Genomic DNA, 27,979 nt, shown 5'->3' on the forward strand with positions numbered 1-27,979 from the left:
AAAGTGTCCAAGCACGGTACCCGACCTCGATTCTCGCTGGGCAATAATGTGAACACGCCCTTTTTCCAAGTACTCACACCAGCAGAATTCGGGCACATGTACAGCGCCCGTGTCCGGGTACAAGGTCTCGAATTCGGACCCGGGCAAGAAATGGTACTTTGAGTACCCAATGTCTGGACGCAACACTATTTTTTCACTGGTCCATACAGGCACCAATGCTCGGACACAATTACCAAGGACGAACTGTTCAAAGAAAATTGAATCATGGCGTACCGCCCCATTCACTTAATACTAGTTTACCTAAAAGGTACAAAATGCCGCCGAAGGAAAGGAGGATGTAAGGAGTGTCGAGGCAGAGCAGGGTTGTTCCCATACAGAAACAAACTTTTCTTCTGGTAAACACTGAGCCAGTTCGTAGGTTTCCAGACGGGAATATTTATGAAGCATGAAAATGTTCTTTGACAGTTATGGTAAATCAGTTATCGTATGTTAATGTTTTGTTTTTTGGCTTTGATCGTGCTCAAGTTACAATAGATGTTCACTTCTGTTTGACGAACTAACCAATAAAAACATTTCGGTGAATGTGTGAGCGAAAAACACAAGATGGTGCACGGTCACCTTCCAGCACAAATCTTTGTTTGCTCCTCGGATGTCCGCCGAGCTTCAATGCCATTCCCCTCTATTTAACAATTAGACCCGTAGCCCGACTGGGCTATTACCACGTGGCCCTTGAGGGCGAAGGGTCTAGTTGTTTTAGTATAACCCACCTAGTCGGACGGAAAAGGCAATAATAAAGTTAGTAAATGCAAGTTGAAGAAATATTTATTTGGGAATAAAACGAAAGAAAGCGTCACGCTCGACTGCGCAAATTTCGCTACTTGAGGACTATTACTAAGAATCCTCTAGCAGCGTAGCCAATTAAAATGCAGGATTTGCATTAGTCCACTAGTTGGATGATACTAATAGCCTTGATTCGTCGTGCTTAATGTAAACTCTTTAGTTCGTCCTTCAACAGGAACAAAAGCACACTATGAAAAAAACTTTGACTTGGAGGCTAATTATCAGAAGCACGCAACATAACGTTTCGGTAGATTATCTGTTCGTAGAGCCTATAATCCCAGTTAATCCCCTCTCAGATCCCGGGGGGCACTGCCATATATGGGCTACATAGGTATGTGCCGCTGTGAAGGGTATGATTTTCAAGCAGTTTACTCTAGTGTAGGGTATATAAATCAGAGCGTTTGGGTCTAGAATAGGGTATCATTTTTCACAAACCTGACTAATTGGTTGAAGATTTTATCTAGACTAAGGAAACCAGGACTTGCCACTCAAAAATATTAAAAAATTCAAATCGGCAAATTTAAATTTACGCAAATCAGCCTCAATAGTGTCGATAGATGGGGGGGATTTGGGGAGTTTACTCTAGTAAAGGGTAGCAAAATTCAGCTGAACTAACTCTGGTATAGGTTAAGGGTTCCAGGGTCCCAGCGGCTCATCGCCACCCAGAAATTCCCAAAGTAACCCCCCCCCCCCGGGCCTCCGATGTCACTTCGAACTTCCAAGATAGGAATATTTTCTTTATGTGGGGATTCCATGCGGCGGTCTTCTTGAAACGCTAGTCCTATTTCTAACAACAATTTGGGATTTTTTATTTGACCTCCTGACTTTACCCAAAAATTGAACTTAATTTCAAAAGTCGTACCTCTTGAACCAATTGAATCTTAGCCTTCATGACTTGAACAAACGGTGAACTTGCTTGGACTTGAGAAGGGCTTTAAATTCCTGATGATAATTAAATCGCCCTTCGCTGGTGTTAACTACTTCGGTTGGCAAAAGTTTTATTGAACACTCACACTAATAATGAATAAATGTCGAGCTAAACTCACAAGTTTTTATGTTTATGTAAATCTTAGAAAGTTCCAGAAGCGTCTCTGCATATATTTGAACTTGCGGGACAATGCATACTAATTATCAAACACTGCATTACGACTATGCCTGAAAGGTGACAGAATGAATAGAATTACATAAGTTGATTATGAAACAGCTGGCTATGAACTAATGATAACAATGATGAAAATAATTTCTTTATTTAAAAATTATACATTTCTGAGGAACAAAGTGCACAAGCCATATACTTTATCAGAAACCAAAATGATCAAAATCTATACCATATTTTAACCCAAAACAGCACAATCCAGCGTCTCGCATACTTATGAAAGCTTATTAATTATGCTTATAATTATAAAGAGAACTTAACACCCTTGAGGATCACATCTCAACAAAGGTTCTTTTAATGTCATTTCAGGCACAATAAAGCAACCAGGTTGCTCTTACGAATAATTTGCCTTGGGCCTAGATGCAGCAGGTTAAATTTGCTCATGTAGTATAGCAAGGGCATGCGTCTCCAGTTTTAAAAACAACCATCACTAAAGATGCAATGCAATTTGCTCTCGTTGACGCGCGAAACTTTATGATCTGGTAACTCGTTTGATTCGGGGATTTTTCTTTGCTTTGTTTGGCACATTTGCAATCAGTTCATTGTCACTTTCTGCACGAAAGAGTATCGTCACGAAATGAAGACTTCGCCAAGCAGGAGGTAGGTAAAGCGAAGTATAAGAATATTACTGCAGATTTTACCTGGGTGGAGTTTTACAATCGAAGTTTAGAAATTTGGGAAAATCCCAACACTTGTGTTTCAGGGTGAGGGCATAGCCTAATCTAAGGGAAGTTTCTCTGGGAATTGATATTCTCACACTTGCTGGCCAATGGCTGGTAAATCGTAATGCCTCTTTTCCACGGTTATCCCTATCGATGGGTTCCATAGATTTTCAGTTCGGAAGACTTTCAAAAGACTCTGGACGTTTTGTTGAGTGAAAAGCCAGCTCTGGCTCTTGTGATACGGAAAATGTTATGATCAATTTTTGGAGTGATCTTGAGTGAAATGTTGTTTATGATACGTTAAAAGTTCAGCTCATAAATTCCGACCGTACGATTCCTCTCCCTAAACTTCCTTAGAATACCAGTCGTTTCACTTCATCTTCCACTGTGATGCACATCATTTGACCGAAATTGTTTGGACGAATTTGCACCACGGAATTTGCAAGTAGCTATTTCTTTCGGGAAAATTATTGTTGGCTTTCTTTTCCGCACTAATCCCGCCGGGGAGAGCCGGCGTGGTCTTTCTCGTTACCTCAGCCTAGTGATATTGAACGTTTTCATATTTCACAACAGACATCATATGTTTTTCATATCGAGGTTTTTAATTCACTCGAGATATAGACCAATTTCGATATATTAAAATTCAGCCTAACACAACAGACCTCAGCACGAGGCTCAAGGGAATAAACCTCACAAACTCTGGAGTGATTCCCCAGAGCCTTGTACTGAGATCTATTGTTTCAGGCTGAATTTAAATATATCGAAATTGGTCTATTTAGGGGATCACAGACCCTTTGCACGGATGTTCTATCCTAGCTCAAAAATATTTATAAAACCTATTCACAAATACAATCTGACAACAAAAGCATGGTCATTAAGAGTCAACGAGATAAGTGTTCCCTTTGCTAGTATAGCGGTCGCTAGCGCCCAAAACTGCTGACAAGTCTAGATTCCATGGCTATGAAGATCTACGAGATGTCAGCGAACTTAACGCTAAATTCCCAAGGGCGCAGAATCGAGAAAAAGGTCCTCAAATGCTACTCTGACATAGATCGTTGCAGATAAGGATCTGTCGGACACTTACGTATCACATAACACACCTTGGCAACGGCGGGGAGGGAGTGGGGAGGGGTGGTGGTTTGAAGAAAACTTCCCTTGGGTTTTCGTTGTTATAAGACATGCATAAAAGGTTTAGTGTTAAATAGATATCCCTCGGCATGCCCTACGCGAGTTGAAATGAAAATCGTCTGACCTCACATGACGTTGCTAACGCCGCCATCTTGGATCCTCCATTTTGCATGGACTTCACTATTTTTCCAGAGCAAAATAATGTGATTTCATGGGCAATGAACAGAAAAATGCTCCTAAAAAGTGACTAGTTACTAAATCTGCAATGCTGCTCAGGAAAGCTGAAAAAACAAAAACCGAAAGAATTTTCTCAAAAAAGTCAGAAATTTGGATAACCGGCATGTAAATGCAGTTGCGATGGCAACAACTTATCGACTGTTAATTGTATGGATCAGCTACTCCGGCAATTCTTCGTAAGCACTTGTAAACTAATTATTTAATGGTATTGGTTTCAGTATTCAGAGCTTAGCTGCTAATTTTGATTCGTTTCTGTAGGATTCCTTTTTGACGCCATGAAAGCTCAACGGGAATTTTTGAAAACTATAGGTTTCTGACGGTACTTAAAAATTCGCCTGTGTAGAAATGCGTTATGGCCTCGTCGAAATCAAGCTATTTAGAGAAGGGCGCGGCCTATCTTTCCTCAGAAAGTGAACAATTTGCTGAGCTTGAAGACGCCGAAATTTTGACGCTGCTACAGTCTTCAGACGGAGAGAGTTCGTCTGACGATGATCTTGTTCTTCCATCAAACCAAAAAGTCTCGCCTGACCCATCTTTGGGTGATTCGTCAGTGTGGAGAGCTGCAGCAAATCTTTTTAACTTTATGGAAGGCATTGGCTTTCTTGCTGTGCCCTATGCGCTCAAAGAGGGAGGAATAGCCGCCATGGTAATGTTTATAATAACCCCAATTATCATGCGATATTTAGGAACAATTCTAACTGAGTGCCTCTATGACGAGGATGAGCAAGGAAACAGACATCGCGTGAGGTCAGGATATAAAGATCTAGGCGACGTGCTTTTACCCAAATATGGTGGTTATATAGTGTCTGGTATTATTCAGCTGGTCGTCTTTTTGGCGGCTGTTTCTTATCTTGTCCTTTTCGGATCTGTCATGCGCCATGACTTCCCGTCTGTACCCATCACAGAGCGCATGTGGGTAGGAATCTCTGGATGCTTGGTGTTGCCGACAGTTTTCCTGAAGTCACTCTCGCAGATTGCATGGTTAAGTGCTACCAGCGTGGTTGCTTTAATTACAGTTGTAGTGTATATTTTATGGTACGGAGCAGAGAACACGGACGAGTGGGACCTGAGCACCATCCTGTTTTGGGACACCGAAGGTGTGTTTACATCTTTATCAATTTTGCTGTGCAGTTACTCTTCTCACCAAATAATTCCATCTGTAGAGGGAAGTATGGCCGACAGAACAAAGTTCGGAAAAGCTTTAACTTTCGCTTATGTCGTAAGCGCATCGATGAAATTATCCTTCGCTGTTTTTGCTTTCCTTTCCTTCGGCGCCAACACAAATGAATTTATATTAAATAGTATTCCCTCAGGACCTGTTCACATAGCTGTTGGTTCTTTCTTCGCTTTGAATTGCATACTGTCCTACGGTCTCGCTATTTATCCAGTGATTGAGTCTGTTCACAAATCAGTTACCACACGCATTCAAAATGATCAAATACCTGACTTTGTGACAAACGCAGTGATTCGAGTCACAGTAGTTGTTCTGTCAGTCGTTGTGGCCATTTTAGTGCCAAGTTTCTTGGTAATCGTTTCATTTATCGGAAGCGTATTAGATTCTCCCGTATGCTGCATTTTCGCAATTGCCTTGCGTTTTAAGCTCAAGTATGAGCGCCTTAAGATACATCAGGTCTGTTTTGATATTTTTGTAGTAATTTTCGGGGTTATCGTAATGGTATTAGGTGTTACTGTGTCTATTAAAACCCTTATTAACTTTCATGAACAATAACTAATACTCTACATTTTTCAAAGTGCCTCAAGCTAGATATTTGTTGCCATAATTTAAAAACGTACTATTTTAGATATGTACATAATATACCATTTTACAAAATAATTGAGCTCCTACGCGCGCTCTTATTGGTCGTTAGGCGTGTTTGGATGAGAGTGTGCAAACACGGCTTTGACGTTTTAGACTCGCACGTATTTTTGATAGAGTACTTTTTCCTGGTTTACATAGCCTAATAAAAACACTCGGGGGGCTGGGAGAATTCTCTAAAGTTATGAAAACCCTCGACTACGTGTCGGGTTTGCATAACTGTCTCGAATTCCCCCAACCCTCCTCGTGTTTAAATGAGGCTAGCTATGTAAACACGGAAAAAGTCCTCTATTGCTTAATAGGGAACTTAAGCAATCCACGACGACGACGGCAGCGAGAACGTCGCCAAACAAAAGGTTTAATGAGCAAAGCAATAGCTGTGCACGTGCGTTATAAATCTTTGTACATTCCTTTGCCGTCCTCTGCAAAACAAGAACGTGAAATAACCAAGTTCTGCGTCGTCCACGGAACGTGGAGACGACGGCTAATTTTTCATATTATTGTTATTATTATTTGGAATTGAACGCTGTCGTTGCATATTTATAAGTACGCTTTTAGAGCCATTGGCGTACCGAACAGATCTAGACAATGGAGAATTTCGCCTGTAAAATGTAACTTCATTTTTTACAGGCGTCGTCCTCGACGTCATCGTCGTCGTTGCTTAAGGGCCCATTAACCGATTCGTGCGCGCGCTCGCGCGCGTTGCTAAGGAGGTTAAATTTCACTTCCGGTCACTTACGTCAGTCTGAGCACGGAAAATAAAAACAACTCAAAAACTTGCAAATTCGCATACATTTTAGATGTTTTTCTTTGTGTTTCGCAAAATGCAAAGTAAAAAAAGTACAAGCAAAGACAAAATAAGAGAAAAACAGAAAAGCAAGAGCAATAGAAAGAGAAAAACTAACTCCGTGTGGCTTTGTTTGATCTTACCGAAGTGCGCTGGTAGTGTAAATTGCGCACGCGCTGATAGGGTAACTTCCAATAGATATCAGGCGCACTTCCGGTTTCTTTAAATGCTAAAGGAAACGCGGTTTTTCATTAAATTCAGCCTTTTCCCACGAATTTCGATTAAAGCCAACGTTGGCAACATAGCTATACATTCCTTTTTCGAAATCATGCTTTTTTCAGAAAATTACGAATTTTTCAATATTTTGAAATGCTCTCAAAATCTGACCTTTTAGAAATGAAACAAAATCGATGGATAGCGTAATGAGGATTTAAATTAAAATATTAAATCAATGAAAAAAATCACGAGAAAGTAATTTGCCCGGGAGCCTGATGACGTCATCACTAGTGTTACTGGTCATGAAAAAGTTGAAGCACATGAAATAACTCTGAACTAACTAAAAATGAGAAGGTTAGATGAGACTAAATTTTCCTCAGCAACGACTCGAAAAGATCGGTTAATGGGCCCTTAAGCTCCCTAATAACAGCTGTTTGATCAGCGACCTGGCCTTTGAATGGCAGTGAGGCTGGAGGTGACCTTGTTTTGACACCGATCTCACCGCTATTGTTGTGTAAGTCAATTAATGCAGACTAGGTGACATTTCAATGAGAAAAGCACATTCTGTATCAAACTGGAGCAAAGTCACCTTGCATTTATAGGCCAGGTAACTGAGTGCACAACTGTAAAATGGCCTATTCTGAAGTGTAAGAAAGTTATGATAACAATTGCGGATTTTACAAGCGTTGGAAGTTATTCGTGTTACCTTTAAAACTGGCATGCGAATCGCGCGGCCAAATGGTTTCGCGATGAAAGAGTTTGACGTCAGTTTGTTTTAGAGAGTTTAATCAGCCGATATGGCCGATAGTTTAAGAAAGAACAACGAAGATGAAGACGATATTGCATAGCTGGTGCACCAGACAATCAGAGTTGTAAGAAAAATTCACACGTAATTTTCATTGCAGTCTACTCAAACTTTGAATGGTGTAATCCATAGGCACTTTATAAACCTCTCCGGCTGATTAAAGCAACACAGGTATAAAGCAAAGTTGCAGAACAGCCTTTGGGAAAATTGAGGCTATTTGACCATTAATGATTTATAGAGGGAAAGCTGCAATAAGTTTAAAAAAGAATTTAGGCGTACTGCACTGACGTTGCTTCTCTAAATTTTTGACATTCAGACTCAAAAAGCAAAACTAACATATTCAACGTCTGGTGAATCATAAATTGAAGGACACAGACAACAGAGACAATCCACTGGGCCAATCAAAACTTGAAGTACATGTAGTGGGCACGGAGCGCGGGAAAACGTCATGATTGGTGTTCGTTTCATTACTGAATGCTGATTAGTCAAGAAAGTTGCGCGTCTTTTTAAGAGCGGTTTCCAATTGAGTGTCGTAAAACTGAAACCAAAGTCATCCGGAAATCTAGCCAATCACGAAGGGCGCACACAGACAATACAGTGAACCAATCACAACTAGAATTAATTACACGTAGCTTAAGTAAAGCGTTTTGGTTTTTTGGCGCGAGTTTTTTAAGCTAATCGTATAGCTTAGTTAATTAATGTAAAACCAATAGCGTTTCGACACTCAAATGAACACAGCTTTAATTTAAAGGTTATAGTTACTGGTGCAAAATCAAAGAAAAAGGATTATTTTCGACACTCAAGTAAAACCCACTCTATACCTCAGCATATGCATGTTGCATTTGATCGCTTTAGCGACAACTGTGTTTGTAAGGAGGTACGTGGGGGACGGGTCAGAAACAAAGTTAATGAATAGAATAGTGTACTACTTTCTAAAGGAGCTGTTGGGCTGTGTTTTGCATACGTTTGTTATTACAAAACAGCAAACAGAAACAAAAACATTTCTTAGTGTTGTAATCCTAATGTTATGATTTAAGGAGTGACTTAATTTCAAGAGAAAATAAATGGAATGAGACGTGATTATCTGAATTATCTAATCGAATAAAGCGAGTCATACCAATATATTTAGCTTATTTAGGAACCTACATAAATTACACACAGTTCTATAACCTTGAAGATCTCTTTCTCGCTAATAAGCCTGATACATTAGCTGTTTCTACGGTTAGTTCAATCGGATTTAGTGACCACTCCCTAATTTGTGCCTCTTGCAAGCACACAAGTTTTTAAATCATGCCCATCTAGACAATATAAGAAATTTGTGATTGACAGTTTTGCTAAAGATATTGAGCTTATTCAACTGCAGGAGTTCGTAATTCAATCATTGCAAAGAGAAGAAGAATTATTCACTGAAAAATGATCAAAAATGCCGAAGTTTCGCCAACCATCATTCGTAAGCTTATTTCGACCTTTTCACCTTATAGCCTTTGGGCTGATTTGTCGAAGTTGTTTTTTCCTTCCGAGGTTTTCGTTCTAAAGCGCCAAAACATCACTAAAATGAAGAATAGATCGGCTGAAAGGGATATGACTAGGCTTTCCCATATTTTCTTCTCGAAGTGAGGTTTGTAGGTTAAAGAGCAATTTTGCTCGAAGACCCAACTGCAACGGAGTTCTCTTTACCAGTCTTAGATGCGTCTGCCAAGTTAGAACGCACGATATGATTGGCCTAGCTAATTACATTACATCGGAGAACATGTCTACCGCAGAGGACAGAACTGCAATGGCGAATTCAGAAGCTCGTTTCCAAGTTCCCTTCTGTTCAGCTGTCGAAGGAAAGAAATGGATAGAGGGCCTGGGATCAATGTTGATGAGCTAATGGCCTAATGGTGGCGTGTTGGACAAAACCTCTCGCCAGATTATTTTACTGCTTTCCTCAGACAATCCTGTACCCAGGTCTTTTATATCAACACCTTTTGCAACGTTTTGTAAAACTCACTGAAGTTTGTTCCCTTATTTTAGAAACATTTCTCAGCATGTTGAATTTTCACTACCTGGCTCAACTTTTGAATAGAAACTTGAGCTCATTTCTCAGATATCAGGATATTTTTGAGATCTTAGAAATTTGCTATCGGTTAAAAAGTGTTGATCTCTCGGCTAACAGTTTAAATTCTTTTAAAAAATATATTATTTTGACAGTTAACCCCCAAATGCAAAAAAATGTTAATAGAACTTTTGGACAAGTATAGTGGTTAACCCCAATTACCGATCAAGAATAAACTGTTCAAGAAAATCGAACCACGACAGACATCATGGCGTACATAACCATTAACTTACAGAATAAACTTACTAAAAGAAGGATAAAATTCTTTCTTCTCCGCATTTCTTCTTGTAAACACTGAACCAGTTTCTAGGTTTCCACAAGAATATATTCATGAAACCCAACGAAGTTCTTTGACAATTATGGTATGATTACATTTTGTTTTTTTGGCTTTGCTTGCGTAAATTACAATGGATGTTCACTTCTGTCTGAGGAACTAGCCAATAAAAACATTTCGGTTAACTAACCATGCATAGTGTATGAGCGTAAAACAAATGATTGTGCACTTTCGTTGATCTTCCAGCTCGTACAATCTTTGTTAGCTCCTTGGAAGTCCGTCGAGCTTCAATGTCATTCCCCTCTATTAGCTTCGATTCGCCGTGCTTAAGGGGGTCTTGTACCTTAATTTTTTTTTTTTGTAAAACAACTCTGCGTAACAGTTTTGGTACCACGTTACAGGACTTTGCACTCTGACTTCAAAAATGAGCTTTCCTTTTCACACGCCACGATAGTTAATGAATAACTAGCTCCAAAGTGTTAAAAAGTGGTGTTAAATATAAACACGATGACGCAATAATGAATAGTTCGAGAAGCATGGAATTAAGTTCATCCTGTCCATAAGCAAGTTGTCCAGGAGACGAACCTCAGAAAACAATGTTTTGAGAGGGTTTTTCTCGTGAAATTTTCAAAGGTATACTAATATTAACTAATGTTAACTATATTAACTAAATAACTGGGGAAAAAAATTCATAAATTGCAAATTTTGGAGGTTTAAGACCTAGATAATTGTGTTCCTCGCCAATGTTGAAAATTTGACAACATTCCGTTAAAACCCAGTGGAGATATCGTGTGCGAGATATTGGTGATCCGTCTATTTGGTCATTTGAGAAATAAGGCTTTAAAGTTTCACTTCGGTCTCCGAGAGCCTAGATTGGTCCAGTGAACGAGCGGGTGGGGGGGGGGGGAGTTAGAGGCAGGGGAAGGGGTATATTTAAAGGTTTTACACAAATGTTTCATTGAATACCCGAATACTCACCACTCATAGAAATGTTAACCAAGTATGACGGGCGTATAAGATGGTAGAGGAAACAATGTTCAGGACCATGATGCAAAATTCTCATAACGCGTTTGTGTAAAGTATCATAACGATGTACTGAACTAAATCCATTTTGTGAGTACTTTTAGACTGTAAACAATGGCTGCTATGGGTGTTGCTATGTTGAAATATAGCAACAAGTGTTCAGATCTCTTAATTTAAACGTAAATCAAAGAGTAATTAGAGGAAAATCGTTTCAAAATACGATTTGCAAATGGACAGGAATGTTGAATCTTCATGTCCCATAAAAATGGTTTTTTGGAGAAAAATTTATATCTGAGAGTATAAGAGCCCCTTAATCGCAAACATCCCAGGGGAAACTCTCATATGAAAAGGTCGGGGATGTTCAATTAAACCCCTTGGGGAGACCAATCTGGGTGTGGCTCGAGGGTTTTTTTTTAACTCCTAATAGATACCACTTAAAACGGAATAGGCTAGATTACCAGCCGCTGTTCGGGAAAGGAACTTGGGATAGTACACCGGACTCGAGCAAGCGACGGAAATCGAGCTTAAAAGTGGAAATGAGAGCGTTGTGTTTTAATTGTTATTTCTTTGTGTACCCCTAAAAGATACTCTGACAGCTAAAAATAGTGGTGTTTCGTCCTGAGCACCCCAGTTGAGACCAGAATCCTTGATTTACACACCTAAGCGAGACGACGAGTATACCCAACCTTTTCATATGGGAGTCTGTCCCCCTCCCCCCCTCTCCCCGGAGAGATGACTGAGTGGAAGATCGTGCGTCAAGAAGGAGGCAATAAGTGGCATTGACGCTTTGAGAAATCGTCTTGGAACACCATCGAGTCGGCGATCAACTTTTCTCGGTGATTGATCTCCAACAAGAGAAGATCAAGGTAAGAGAGTGAATCCCCCATAAAGGCCTTATACCCAAGGTAATCCCTCTTAAGTTATTTTTAGACATAGTGTCCAGTTCTTCCGAGGACACCTGTCTCTCATTAAAACTCCTATTAAAGTTTCGAAATGTATTAAAACATTAAAACGTATTAAAACGTTTTTCCGAAGCCCTCAGGCTGATATTGGATCATGAATTTGCTCAACCAAGAGCAAGGAAATTAGCTCAATATTTTTAGCAAAAATGTCAATCACAAATTTTTTGTATTGTCTAGGTGAGAACGATTTGAAAATCGATGTGCCTGCAAGGGGCATAAATGAGCGAGTGGTCAGTAAGTCCGATTTGACTAACCCTAGAAACAGCAAATTTATCTGGCTTGTTAGTGAGAAAGAGATCGGTTTTTTTACAATCGATCAACACTTTATTTATACACGTTGCGCCTAAGCGCCCAGTAAGCTCGATCAAAGTACGAAAGTGTACCAAAAAACAAAATAATAATAATAATAATAATAATAATTACATTGTCACAAAAACAATACAGTTAAATATCTATAGCATATTAATTACTAGAGAAGTAATGCCTTTAATATATAGTGTTTTTAAAATGTATCTTTTTCATGCACAACAAGTTGGAACACACTACTGAAGCTATACTACTCATAAAGTAATACTCATACTATTAACAATACGGTACTAAAACGACTCAAAGAAAAACGAAACTACCTACAATACGATATTACTAACATAATAATATACATGAAAAATTTACTCGATTCTGATTGGCTGAGAGCAATGCAGTTAAAGTGTAACATCAGTGCAAAAAGTGTAACACCAGTGCAAATTACACATCGTAATTCTGGATTATGATTGGCTGAAAGACAGTAGGGAATTTTCTAGGCCGATGATATCACGTAAAATGATGAAATTTTGTGCGGAAACTTTGAAAAAAGTTTTCTCGAATGAGAAAAAATGGCTTTAAGAAAAATCTTCCGGCTCTTCCTCCAGGCGAATTTTTTCATGTTTATGTTATTAATAGGTAATCATACGATTTTTCTCGTTCAATTCGGAATTAATTTGCACTTGAGAGTTTTTGAAAAAGCTCACTCGTGCCAACTAAATTCCAAATTGAACTCGCAAGCGTATGATTACCTATACAAACGTCCTACTGAGAACAATACTAATACTACGATACAATGTAATTACTTACAAATTGATGAATTTAATTAAGTTACTTACAAATAGATACCAACAATATTTGTACTTGCACAGCTAGTCGCCAATAGTTAATTGTTTAAAAGTTAATCGGACCATTTTTTAGAAAAAGAAAGTAGTTTATTTGTCATAATCGCAATGTATTTTTTAATTCAATTTATTCGTTAACGAGGGTTACGAAAACTGTGAACTGGGGTCTTTTTTCATCTTGTATTGCGTTAATGTAAAGAAAATATTTTCCAACTATGATCACGTGATTTCGGGGAAACCGGACGATGTGTGTTTTCAGACACCTTAGATAACTTTGTTTTGCTCCAAAGCAATGTCTCCTCTACATGTAGCGTTGTACCACTTTGTAAATTCATTCCAAAAGGATTTAGCAATTGACATTCCACAAATAAATGGAGTGGTGTCTGATCAATGTCATGGCAATAAGAATAATTGGGTTGCTGCTTCTTTTTTATCTTGTACAGGATTTTATTTGTATACAGGATATTATGAACTATTTTATATTGAAACACGGATAATTTTACCTCGTTTGTGACACGAAAAGAAAGTGAATAGATGTTTTGTCTTTCTTAAAAGATAAAGCCGCGTTCAATGAGTCTTCTCTCTGCAAATGAAGGAGGGAAGTGCTGGTGATTGAGCAAAGTATTGTAAACTGTTTTGCATGTGAGCTTTTCGATTGCACGTGGTACGTATTCAGATGACGGTAGAAGACATTTCTGCTTTAGCATAGTTTTCCATTTCTGTGGTATTGCAGATAGAAGACTGTAATACTTTAGAAAATTACTCTTGATGTTGTATTGATCTTGAGGGTTATAGAACTGTGTGTGATTCGTTTAAGTTTCTTAGCTGAATACATTCACTGGATATTGGTACGATTCGCATAATTAAGTTGAAGGATTCATATGATCACATTTCCTTACATTTATTTTGTCTTAAAAATAAAACTATTATCATTTTAAATCACTCTTTAAATCATAACATCAAGATTACAGTACTAACCAATTTTTTCTGTAATGAAGCGAGATGCAGCTAAATAGTTTCTTAATAAAGCGCATTTGTTTCTGCCACGTCCCCCTCCCCTTACAAAATTGTTGCTAAAATGATTAAATGAAACACACGGGCTGAGATATAGAGTGGATTTCACTTAAAAGTCGGAAATCATCCCCTTTCTTTGGTTTTCAATTTAAAAAAAAAAAAAACGTACCATGCATTTTCTTGACCAATCAGTACTGAGTAAAGCAAAATCAATCGTGACTCGGTCACACACGTTTTCCCGCGCTCTGCGCCGGTCACCTGTACTTACTCTAAGCTAGGTCTGATTCGCGGATTATCTGTGTCCTTTTTGTTTGGCCAGCGTGGTTATTTTAGTTTTGGTTTTTCAACACTTAATTGCAAGCCACTCTAGAATACGGAAAATTGCGCGATTTCTGAGAATAGTCACAGTTTACATTGACATGGTAGTGTTAGATCAGTGTTGTTGTGCGAAGAACATTGTTGCGTGTTTGTGGAATTCTTTCATGAATTAGACAAGATGTTGTGAAGCAGGAGCGATATCCATCTAAATAGCACTCTAATCCTGTAATACATCAGCGGTTTAGAGAAGCAAAGATTCAAGTTGTAATGTAATGTGGACAACGCAGAACTTGGTTATTTCACGTTCTTGTTTTGCAGAGGACGGCAAAGAAATGTACAAAGATTTATAACGCACGTGCACAGCTATTGCTTTGCTCATTAAACCTTTTTTTTGGCGACGTTCTCGTTGCCGTCGTCGTCGTGGATTGCTTAAGTTCCCTATTAAGCAATAGAGGACTTTTTCCGTGTTTACATAGCTAGCCTCATTTAAACACGAGGAGGGTTGATGGAATTCGAGACAGTTATGCAAACCCGACACGTAGTCGAGGGTTTTCATAACTTTAGAGAATTCTCCCAGCCCCCCAAGTGTTTTTATTAGGCTATGTAAACCAGGAAAAAGTACTCTATCAAACGTCAAAACCGTGTTTGCACACTCTCATCCAAACACACCTAACGACCAATAAGAGCGCGCGTAGGAGCTCAATTATTTTATAAAATGGTATATTATGTACATATCTAAAATAGTACGTTTTTAAATTATGGCAACAAATATCTAGCTTGAGGCACTTTGAGAAATGTAGAGTATTAGTTATTGTTCATGAAAGTTAATAAGGGTTTTAATGAACACAGTAACACCTAATACCATTACGATAACCCCGAAAATTACTACAAAAATATCAAAACAGACCTGATGTATCTTAAGGCGCTCATACTTGAGCTTAAAACGCAAGGCAATTGCGAAAATGCAGCATACGGGAGAATCTAATACGCTTCCGATAAATGAAACGATTACCAAGAAACTTGGCACTAAAATGGCCACAACGACTGACAGAACAACTACTGTGACTCGAATCACTACGTTTGTCACAAAGTCAGGTATTTGATCATTTTGAATGCGTGTGGTAACTGATTTGTGAACAGACTCAATCACTGGATAAATAGCGAGACCGTAGGACAGTATGCAATTCAAAGCGAAGAAAGAACCAACAGCTCTGTGAACGGGTCCTGAGGGAATACTATTTAATATAAATTCATTTGTGTTGGCGCCGAAGGAAAGGAAAGCAAAAACAGCGAAGGATAATTTCATCGATGCGCTTACGACATAAGCGAAAGTTAAAGCTTTTCCGAACTTTGTTCTGTCGGCCATACTTCCCTCTACAGATGGAATTATTTGGTGAGAAGAGTAACTGCACAGCAAAATTGATAAAGATGTAAACACACCTTCGGCGTCCCAAAACACGATGGTGCTCAGGTCCCACTCGTCCGTGTTCTCTGCTCCGTACCATAAAATATACACTACAACTGCAATTACAGCAACCACGCTGGTAGCACTTAACCATGCAATCTGCGAGAGTGACTTCAGGAAAACTGTCGGCAACACCAAGCATCCAGAGATTCCTACCCACATGCGCTCTGTGATGGGTACAGACGGGTAGTCATGGCGCATGACAGATCCGAAAAGGACAATATAAGAAACAGCCGCCAAAACGACGACCAGCTGAATAATACCAGACACTATATAACCACCATATTTGGGTAAAAGCACGTCGCCTAGATCTTTATATCCTGACCTCACGCGATGTTTGTTTCCTTGCTCATCCTCGTCATAGAGGCACTCACTTAGAATTGTTCCTAAAGACCGCATGATAATTGGGGTTATTATAAACATTACCATGGCGGCTATTCCTCCCTCTTTGAGCGCATAGGGCACAGCAAGAAAGCCAATACCTTCCATAAAGTTAAAAAGATTCACTGCAGCTCTCCACACTGACGAATCACCCGAGGAGGGGTCAGGCGAGACTTTTTTCTTTGATGGAAGAACAAGACCATCATCAGACGAACTCTGTGCGTCTGAAGACTGTAGCAGCGTCAAAATTTCAGCATCTTCAAGCTCATCAAATTGTTCACTTGTTAGAGGAAGGTGGGCTGCGTCCATCTCTAAATAGCTTGATTCCGAAGAAGCCGTAAAGCATTCCCACACAGGCGAATTGTCATATTACGTCAGGAACCTATATTTTCAAACGTTCTTTGTCAGCTTTCACTTGGTCAAAAACAACTAACCTTTCCATGTTAAAACCAGTATCCTATAAGGTTACAAGTGCTTACGACGCTGCTACGGGAGTAGCTGATCGATAAAATTCGGTATCGATTTACTATTCGATAAGTTGGTTGTTCTGCATCGCCATGACAACCGCATTTGACATGCAGGTTATCCAAATTTCTGACTTTTTGTGACAGGATTTTTCGTTTCTGTTTTTCGGTTTTCTTTAGCAGCTTGCAGAATTAGTAACTTCTTACATTCTAGTATCATTTTTAGTTCATTGTCCATCAAATCAATTTATTTTTCTCTGGGAAAGTAGTGAAATCCAAGATGGAGAATACAAGATGGTGGAGTGAACCCTCATTCCTTATTTTGTAGAGCATGGCGAGGGATATCTATTTAATACTATGCCATTTACAGTCAAAACAAGTGAAGCGTACCCCCCAAGTTTACATCAATGAATTGATTACACCTTTTGCTGTTCACTTACAGAAAATATCCATTCATTTGTGTCCAAATTTGTTTCATTATGGTTTTATTTTATACTCTCATTATCACCAACATGACATTCATTTGCGCGTAAGGAACGTTCAAGAATAACATTTGCATAGACATTAACATTCAAAATCATCAAAAGATAAACAATATCTTGCTTTGACATTCATTGACTGTAAATGTATTTTTATTTTTGTCAAAATAAAATTCGTTGTCACGAAACGACCATCATTTACACTTTTGGACAATCCTTTTTCAACAAAAGACTTTCAATAACACAATTTGCATGAGCACTCACAATTAATTGCATTATTATACAACCATATCTATGAAGGTGACAATCTTAAGTGCGGTGAGACAAACATTACAGCCATAATAACATTTATTTTTGGAAAAGAGAATATCAAATTTGCTGAACAATTTATCTCTCAATTGCCTCACTATTGCATCGTGGCAAATATGTTTGCATGAAACGATACCATTGTCCACATTTAATTAGGCCCTGATTATCCTTTCGCTGTGTTCAAATGGGATTCTATTTCTTCGTGGCATTTGTGGGGAATCTAACTGTCACTTTACACCTTTTGCTGTTCATTTACAGAAAATATCCATTCATTTGAGTCCAAATTTGTTTCATTATGGTCAATATACTCTCACTAACACCAATATGACCTTCATTTGCGCGTAAGGAATGTTCAAGGATAACACTTGTATATGTATTAACATTCAAAATCATCAAAAGATAAACAATATCTTCCTTTGACATTCATTGGCTGTAAATGTATTTTCATTTTTGTCGAAATAAAATTCGTTGTCATGAAACGACAATCATGTACAGATTTGGACAATCCTTTTTCAACGAAAGACTTTCAATAACACAATTTGCATGAGCACTCACAATTAATTGCACTATTATACAACCATATCCATGAAGGTGACAATCTTAAGTACGGTGAGACAGACATTACCGTGTTTTCACCAAACGTTAAGAGAAAACAATAGCTTATCAGCGTAATTCCTTTGAACAGAGATATCGCGCCCATAAAATAGGCATCACGACTTACCATACAAGTGTGAGAATGTCAATCCCCTTAGAAACTTTCCTTAGAATAGGCTATGCCCTCATCCTGAAACACAAGTGTTGCGATTTTCCCAATTTTCGAAACTTCGCAAGTGAAACTTCGATGGAGCCGATCCACTCAGGTAAAGTCTGCAGTAATTTTCTTATACTTCGCCTTACCTACCTCCTGCTTGGCGAAGTCTTCACTTTGTGATGATATTCATTCGTGCAGAAAGTAACAATGAGGCGATTGCAAATGTGCCGAACACAACAAAGCAAAATCCGTGAATCAAACGAGTTACCGGACCATATAGTTTCACGCGTCAACGATAGCAAAATGTTAATTGCATTGCATCTTAACTGAGGGGTGGTTTTAAAACTATAAAAGCACTTACTTCTGCCGGACGACATGAATAAATTTAACGTGCTGCGAATCATCGTCAAGGCGAATCATCGTCAAGACGAACTGTCTTCTTTCTTGTGTCTGAAATGACGCACTTGAAAAGAACCTTTCTTGAGATGTAACCCTCGAGGGTGTTAAGTTCTTCTTAACGTTGTAAGCTTATGTAAGTATGTGAGGCGCTGGACTGTAAGCCGTTTTGGTTTAAAATATGGTATAGAAGTTGATCATTTAGGTTTCTAATATGGTATATGGCTCGTGCACTTTGGTCCTGAAATATATATATACCTGATGTTTTGAAAACCAGGTCCGAACAGCCCAATAACAGCTGGTGCCTAATAGAGTCATGTAAGCAGTGCTTACCAAGTTCCGCACTCCACACTTCATCTAGTGCAAAAAGGAAATGACACTAGAATCTCTGGGCCACCTGTGGATGAATTCAGGCTTAACTGTCATCATATCAAATAAAAGCTCTTTGCAAGCATAACTTAATGACAGCAAACTAAAGTGCCTTGAAATCTCCCCCTCCCCCCGGGGGTCAGGTACCACTCCGCACATATCAGCCCCCCCCTCCCCCTCACGACAATAGTGGAACCTTCTGCCAAGGCAATAAACCCACTCAGCTTTGGGAAATTCCGTGCACTTTAAGGATTCTGTCACGTCGGACAGCTAAGTACATACCCAGCCGTCAGACTGACTTGAGACTATGGACACAAGTTCAAACCGACCCCACCCCCCTGGATTAAGGGCCAGAGACCCCAAAGAGGTATCCACAATTAGCCACACTCCTGTAGATGTCTCCAGACTTTCCGGTAACGGAGCCCCCCCTGGAAAATAATGTGCTACGCTAAGCTGAAATCGATGCCTGCGGCATCGATTTCAGCAGAGCTCGCGGAGTAAAATTAGGTATGCGTTTTTCAAAACTTCAAGGAAAAGTGCAATTGTAATGGCTCTATGTTTCCAGGTCATGCATTTTCTGTAAAACAACATGTCCTTTTGCACTCAGATTAAGTCACTGTCTGAGCCCATGTAGGGTTGACCCGCCCGTCGGCTTGGAGAGGTAAGATCAGTACATTATAGCAACCCCGTTGTGCTTACAAAATTTACCTTTGGCTTCAACTTTATAACAAACCAGTTTGATTTTGACAGTGTGGCATGTTTATGATCTACAGCCCCTACCTTCATCTAGAAAAACCAGACTCAAATTGAAAATGAAAACAAGAAAATCCAAAAGACTATTAATCAAGTCAAACTGGTTTGAAAAGTTTACCAACAAAAATAACTTCACAGCACAATTAACAGACCCCTTTTTCAAAACTGCAGGTAGATATATATATGTTCAATTCAATGAAGAAACTATTTTAATCATTGTTATCAATATAATCTCTAGCAAAGGGCGATTTAATGATCATCAGGAATTTTTAAAGCACTCCTCAAGTGCCGGTATGCAAATCGATGAAGTTCTTGAGAATAGCAAAAAAAATACCTGAAATGTAGTTATATTCGATTTTTTTTGTCAGGTCTGACGTCAAATAAGAGATACCAAATAGGTTTTTAAGAAGACCGCCGGATCCCCCACTCCAACATTCCGTGTCCTTTAGCCGTTAATCAAATATTCATTTACACTTCTGCATGCATGGTTAAGATCCATACGGCCCAAAGGAACTCTCAAGAATACTAGTATAGTCCGTGTGGGGATTCCAAGGATGCTTAAAAACGGTGTTGTATATCGGGCTATCTGGACTACTTTTCAAGCTCTGTAGGTTAATTCTGGGCTGCGCAATAAACTTTTTATCGATCCATTTGATCATTTTCGGAGACGGTACACAATCGTTTGTTTTTCGCTGATACACTAGGCATGTTAACCGAAATGTTTTATTGATTAGCTCCTCAGACAAAAGTGAACGTTAATTGTAATTTGTAATTTGCGCACGGTCAAGGCCAAAAAACAAAACATTATCATACTAAAAGAACTTTGTTGGGCTTCATAAACATTTTTTCAAGAAACCTAGAAACTGGTTCAGTGTACGTTTACAAGAATTTTATCCTTCTTTTAGTTCGTTTGTTCTGTAAGTTAATGGGGTTGTACGCCACGCTATATGTCATAATTCGATTTTCTTGAACAGTTTATCCTTGATCGGTAAGTGGCGCTACTCCACTTGTCCGAAAGTTTCATCAACATTTTTTGTATTTTAGGCCAAGTTAAAGGCCAAATCAATACATTTCTAAGAGCATTTAAACTGTCAGCTGAGAAATCAGCATGTTTTAACCCATAGTAAATGTCCGGCTGAGATCTACAAAAAGTTCCTGATATTTGAGAAATGAGCTCAACTTTCAATTCGAAAGTTGAGCCACATTGTCATAAATTAACATGCTGGGAAACGTTCTAAGAATAAGGTGACAAACGTCAGTAATGATGTGAAGTTTATATGAAATAATTCATATATGAACTGCGGTTGTAGATGAAAGTGAAGAATGATCATCGCACCGGTATCGCGGAGGTCACGGGTTCGAATCCCGTTGAAGCCCTGATATTTCTCAGGCTTCTTCTTTCCAATTGCTTAAATTGGAAAATTTACTGCGATGATCATTCTTCACTTTCAAACGTCAGTAAGTTTACAAAACGTTGCAAAGGGTGTTGCTATAAAAGAGCTGGGTACAGGATCCTCTTAGGAAGGCAGTAAAATAATCTGGCGAAAGGTTTTGTCCAACACGCCACCATTACGCAATTACTGCTCAGCAACATCGATCCGAGGTCCTCAATCAATTTCTTTCCTTCGAGAGCTAAACAGAAGGGACCTTGGTAACCAGCTTGAGTGTATGCCGTGCAGTTCTGTCCTCTGTGGTAGACATGTCCTCTGACTTAATGTAATATGTTAAGCCAATCATAATGTGCGTTAACTTGGTAACCACGGCTAAGACTGGTAAAGAGAACTCCGCTGTAGTTCGGTCTCCGAGCAAAATTGCTTTTCGACGGGGTTGGGGGATGGCTTAGTCATGTCCCTTTCAGGCGATCCATTCTTCATTTCAGTGATGTTTTGGCGTTGTAAGACGAAAGCCTCAGAAGGAAAAAAACAACTTCGACAAATAAGCCCAAAGGCTATAAGGTGAAAAGGTCGAAGTAAGCTCACAAATGATGGTTGGACAGACTTTGGCATTTTTAATCATTTCTCAATTATTAATTCTTCTTTTCCTTTACAATGACTGCATGACGGACTCCTGCAGATAAATAAGCTCAATAACTTTAGCAAAACTGTCAATCACAAGTTTCTTGTATTGTCTAAAAGAGCAAGATTTGGAAACTTGTGCTTGCAAGCGGCATAAATTAGGGAGTGGTCACTAAATCTGATTTGACCAACCCTAGAAACGGTAAATGTATCTGGCTTATTAGTGAGAAAGAGATCTTGAGGGTTGTAGAACTGTGTGTAATTTATGTAAGTTCCTAAATAAGTTAAAGATGTTGACACTGGAATCTTATTATTCAGTTAGGTAATTCAGATGATCAAGTTTCATTCTATTTATTTTCTCTTGAAAAAAAAAAACTATTATAATTTAGAAGTCACTCTTTAAATCATAACATTAAGATTACAGCACTGAGCAATTCTTTGGTCCCTGTTTGCTGTTTTGGAATAACAACCTTATGCAAGACACAGCCCTGCAGTTCCTTTAGAAAGTAGTACATTTTTTTCATTCATTCTGACCCATCCCCCGCCCTCCTTATAAAAAAAGTTGTCGCTAAAGCGATCAAATGCAGCACGCATAGGCTGAGGTGTAGAGTGGATTTCACTTGATAGTCGAGGATAATCCTCTTTCTTTGGTTTTGCACTAATAACTACACTTTAAATAGGCCCTTCGCACGATCCGGTTACATGGTACAAAATCACACATGCTGGTGAGCAAGTTGCGCAGTGGGACTTCCAAAACAAAGGCAGGTCCAGGTGGACTGGTACGAGTTGCATTGTTTTGGAAGTCCCACTGCGCAACTTGCTCACCAGCATGTGTGATTTTGTACCATGTGACCGGATCGTGCAAAGGGCCTATTAGAGCTTTTTTCATTTGAGTGTAGAGAAGTAATTGGTTTTATATCAATTAAGCTATACGATTGGTTTAAAAAACTGGCGCCACTTTTAACCAATCAGAAGTAAATCCAAAACCAATAGACCAATTTCGATATATTAAAATTCAGCCTAAAACAATAGACCTTAGCACAAGGCTCTGGGGAATAACTACAGAGTTTGTGGGGTTTATTCCCCGGAGCCTCGTGCTGAGGTCTATTGGTTGAATTTTAATTTATCGAAATTGGTCTATTGTGACTCACTCGCACACGTTTTCTTGCATCAGCTACGTGTAATTAATTCTACATCCAGTTTAAAACCGTTCTTAAAAGCACGCGTAACTTTCTTAACCAATCAGTATTCAGTAATGAAACTGAAATGAAACTGTAATGAAAAAACCAATCATGACGTTTTCTCGCGCTCCGTGCCTGCTACATGTAGTTCAAGTTCTGATTGGCCCAGTGGGATTGTCTGTGTCCATTAGTTTATGATTCACCAGACGTTGAATATTTTAGTTTTTAATCATTTCTCAATGATTAATTCTTCTTTTCGTTTACAATGACTGCATGACGGACTCCTGCAGATAAACAAGCTCAATATCTTTAGCAAAATTGTCAATTACAAATTTCTTGTATCGTCTAAACGGGCACGATTTGAAAACTTGTGCTTGCAAGAGGTATAAATTAAGGAGTGGTCATTATAATTCTGATTTGACTAACCCTAGAAACAGCAAATTTATCTGGCTTATTGGTGAGAAAGAGATCTTGAGGGTTATAGAACTGTGTGTAATTTATGTAAGTTCCTAAATAAGATAAAGATGTTGGTGCGAATGACATTATTCAGTTAGATAATTCAGATGATCACGTTTCATTCCATTTATTTTCTCTTGAAAATAAAACTATTATAATTTAGAAGTCACTCTTTAAATCATAACATTAAGATTACAGCACTGAACGTAACAATTCTTTGGTCCCTGTTTGCTGTTTTGGAATAACAACCCTATGCAAGTCGACAGAGCCCTAAAGTTCCTTTAGAAAGTAGTACATTTTTTCATTAATTAACTTTGTTTCTGACCCGTTCCCCGCCTACCTTTAAAAAAATTGTCACTAAACGGATGAAATGCAACATTCATAGGCTGACGTATAGAGTGGATTTCACTTGAGTGTCGAAGATAATCCCCTTTCTTTGATTTTACACCAGTAATTACACTTTAGATTAGAGCAGTTTTTTCGAAAAGAAATTGGTTTTGCATCAACTAAGCTACAACAATTCTAAGCTTCACAATTGGCTTGGAAAACTCGCGCCACTTTTAACCAATCAGAAGTCAAACCAAAACAAATTGTAACTCACTCGCACGCGCTTTCCCGCGTCAGCTACATTTAATTAATTCTAGTTTGAATTGGTTCACTTTATTGTCTGCGTCCTTTGTGATTGGCTAGATTGATTACTTTAATTGTAATTTCACGACATTTAGTTGAAAATTGCTCTTAGAAACACGTGTAACATTCTTAACCAATCGGCATTTAGTAATGAAACGAAAACCAATCGTGACGTTTTCCCGCGCTCCCTGCCTACTACATGTACTTCAAGTTTTGATTGGTCCAGTGGATTGTCTGTGTTCTTTAATTTATGATTCACCAGACGTTGAATATTTTAGTTTTGCTTTTTGAGACTGAAAGCCTCTCTAATGTCAAAATTTAGAGAAGCAGCGTCCGTGCAGTACGCCTCAATTCTTTTTTAAACTCAAATAGCCTCAATTTTGCCCAAAGGTTGTTCTGCAACTTTGCTTTATACCTGTGTTGCTATAATCAGCAGGGAGGGTTTTAAAGTGCCCATGAATTACCCCATTCCAAAGTTTGAGAAGGCTGCAATAAACATTACGTGTGAATTTTTCTTGCCATTCTGATTGTCTGGTGCACCAGCAGTATCGTCCTCATCTTCGTTCTTCTTTCTTAAACCATCGGCCATATCGGCTAATTAAACACTATAAAAAATGTTGACGTCACACGTTATTGCACGTAACCATCCGGCTGCACGATTCGCTATTTAATTATATAACTTTCATCACTTGTAATATCTGCAATTTTTGTCATACCCGTCTTAAACTTTAGAATGGGCCATTTTACAGTTGTGCACTCAGTTACCTGGCCTGTAAATGCAAGTGAGTCTAAAGCTGACTTTGTTTTGATACAAACCTCTCTGCTTTTCCCATTTAAATGAAAACTAGTTAGCAATCATAACAACTTGATTTACACAGCAAAAGCAGTGAAGTCGGTGTCAAAATGGAAAGGCCAGGTCGCTGAGCAAACAACTGTAAAATGGTGTATTATGTATCATGATAGTATATTTTTAGATTATGCCGACAAAAATCTCGCTTCATAGAAACTTTAAGCTTTTTGATTAATGTAGAGTATTACTTAGTTATTGTTCATAAAAGTTAATTAGGGTTTTAATGGACACTGGAACACTTGATAACACTGCGATGACCCCGAAAGTTACTATAAAAGAATCAACACAAACTTGATGTATCTTAAGGCGCTTATACTTGAGCTTAAAACGCAAGATAATTGGGAAAATGTAACATGCAGGAGAATCTAATATGCCTCCGATAAATGAAATTATTAACAAGAAACTTGGCACTAAAATGGCCACAACGACTGACAGAACAACTACTGTGACTCGAATCACTGCGTTTGTTATAAAGTCAGGTATTTGGTCATTTTGAATGCGTGTGGTAACTGACTTGTAAACAGACTCAAACAATGGATAAAGAACGAGACAATAGGATAGTATGCAATTCAAAGCGAAGAAAGAACCAACAGATATGTGAACAGGTCCTGAGGGAAGACTATTTAATATGAGTGCATCAGTGTTGGCACCGAAGGAAAGGAAAGCAAAAACAGCGAAAGATAATTTCATCGACGTACTTACGACATACGCCAAAGTTAAAGCTCTGCCGAACTTTCCTTTATCGGCCATACTTCCCTCTACAGATGGAATTATAGGGTGAGCAAAGTAACTGTAGAGCAAAATTGATGAAGATGTAACCACACCTTCCGCGTCCCAAAACACGATGGTGCTCAGGTCCCACTCGCCCGTATTCTCTGCTCCGTACCATAAAACATACACCACAACTGCAATTAAAGCGATCACGCTGGTAGCACTCAACCATGCAATCTGCGAGAGTGACTTCAGGAAAACTGTCGGTAGGACCAAGCATCCAGCGATTCCTATCCACATGCGCTCTGTGATGGGTACACACGGGAAGTCATGGCGCATGACAGATCCGAAAAGGACAAGATAAGAAACAGCCATCAAAAAAACGTCTACCTGAATAATACCAGATACTATATAACCACCATATTTGGGTAAAAGCACGTCGCCTAGGTCTTTATATCCTAACCTCACGCGATGTCTGTTTCCTTGCTCATCCTCGTCATAGAGGCACTCACTTAGAATTGTTCCTATGTACCGCATGATAATTGGGGTTATTATAAACATTACCATGGCGGCTATTCCTCCCTCTTTAAGCGCATAGGGTACAGCAAGAAAGCCAATGCCTTCCATAAAGTTAAAAATATTCACTGCAGCTCTCCACACGGACGAATCACCCGAGGAGGGGTCAGGTGAGACTTTTTTCTTTGATGGAAGAACAAGACCATCATCAGACGAACTCTGTGCGTCTGAAGACTGTAGCAGCGTCAAAATTTCAGCATCTTCAAGCTCATCAAATTGTTCACTTGTTAGAGGAAGGTAGGCTGCGTCCATCTCTAAATAGCTTGATTCCGAAGAAGCCGTAAAGCATTCCCACACAGGCGAATTGTCATATTACGTCAGGAACCTATATTTTCAAAAGTTCTCTGTCAGCTTTCACTTGGTCAAAAACAATCTTACACAAAAGAATCAAATGAGCAGCTAACCTTTCCATGTTAAAACCAATATCCTATAAGGTTACAAGTGCTTACGACGCTGCTACGGGAGTAGCTGATCGATAAAATTCGGTATTAATTTACTATTCGATAAGTTGGTTGTTCTGCACCGCCATGACAACCGCATGTGACATGCAGGTTATCCAAATTTCTGACTTTTTGTGATCGGACAGGATTTTTCGTTTCTGTTTTTCGGTTTTCTTTAGCAACTTGCAGAATTAGTAACTTCTTACATTCTAGTATCATTTTTAGTTCATTTTCCATCAAATCAATTTTTTTTTCTCTGGGAAAGTAGTGAAATCCAAGATGGAGAATACAAGATGGTGGAGTGAACCCTCATTCCTTATCTCGTAGAGCATGGCGAGGGATATCTATTTAATACTATGCCATTTACAGTCAAAACAAGTCAAGCGTAGCCCCCAAGTTTTTGCTGTTCATTTACAGAAAATATCCATTCATTTTTGTTCAAATTTGTTTCATTATGGTTTTATTTTATACTCTCATTATCACCAACATGACATTCATTTGCGCGTAAGGAACGTTCAAGAATAACATTTGCATAGGTATTAAGATTCAAAATCATCAAAAGATAAACAATATCTTCCTTTGACATTCATTGACTGTAAATGTGTTTTCATTTTTGTCAAAATAAAATTCGTTGTCACGAAACGACAATCATGTACACTTTTGGACAATCCTTTTTCTGCGAAAGGCTTTCAATAACACAATTTGCATGAGCACTCACAATCAATTGCATTATTATACAACCATATCCATGAAGGTGACAATCTTAAGTACGGTGAGACAAACATTACAGCCATACTGAATAACATTTATTTTTGGAGGAGAGAATATCAAATTTGCTGAATAATTTATCCCTCAATTACCTCACTATTGAGGCATCTTGGCAAATATGTTTGCATGAAGCGATACCATTGTCCACATTTAGGCCCTGATTATCCTTTCGTTGTGTTCAAATGGGATTCTATTTCTTCGTGGCATTTGTGGGGAAATCTAACTGTCACTTTATCACATGTACAGGTATGCTGAAGTGCGCCCTCTGAGTTGTACGCAAAAGGTTCGTAAGAGGCTGAATTTATATCAGCAAGGGGAGGATTGTGAAAATACGATTAAAAAAAGGTACATATGGTCCCTAGTTCTACAATCAAATTTTCGAGGAAAATTGGGCGGGATGTCTCTGTTCAAAGGAATTACGCTGATAAGCTATTGTTCTCTCTTAACGTTAGGTGGAAAAACGGTAATGTCTGTCTCAACGTGCTAAAGATTGTCACCTTCACG

At 38.8% G+C, this 27,979-nt stretch overlaps 4 protein-coding genes across 4 annotated transcripts in view; 1 reads left to right on the forward strand and 3 right to left on the reverse strand.

Annotated features, from left to right (window-relative positions):
* LOC145467188 (BTB/POZ domain-containing protein 6-like) overlaps positions 1 to 27,979 on the reverse strand; it is a 248,144-nt gene that overhangs the window by 194,437 nt on the left and 25,728 nt on the right. The gene's annotated exons all lie outside the window — the stretch shown is intronic.
* LOC145468608 (vesicular inhibitory amino acid transporter-like) lies at positions 4,327 to 5,752 on the forward strand. The gene has a single exon (XM_081452336.1). The coding sequence runs from the start codon at positions 4,376 to 4,378 to the stop codon at positions 5,750 to 5,752; it is 1,377 nt and encodes a 458-aa protein (XP_081308462.1). The 5' UTR covers positions 4,327 to 4,375.
* Positions 15,068 to 16,696, reverse strand: LOC145468754 (vesicular inhibitory amino acid transporter-like; the record flags this gene model as incomplete). Its single annotated transcript, XM_081452454.1, has 1 exon — positions 15,068 to 16,696. A coding segment is annotated over one exon (1,407 nt), but the record flags the coding sequence as incomplete, so codon positions are not given.
* On the reverse strand, positions 25,131 to 26,550 carry LOC145468866 (vesicular inhibitory amino acid transporter-like). Its single transcript, XM_081452558.1, has one exon. The coding sequence runs from the start codon at positions 26,517 to 26,519 to the stop codon at positions 25,173 to 25,175; it is 1,347 nt and encodes a 448-aa protein (XP_081308684.1). The 5' UTR covers positions 26,520 to 26,550; the 3' UTR covers positions 25,131 to 25,172.

This window comes from Orbicella franksi, chromosome 14, assembly GCF_964199315.1.
Source record: "Orbicella franksi chromosome 14, jaOrbFran1.1, whole genome shotgun sequence".
NCBI classification, from domain to species: domain Eukaryota; kingdom Metazoa; phylum Cnidaria; class Anthozoa; order Scleractinia; family Merulinidae; genus Orbicella; species Orbicella franksi.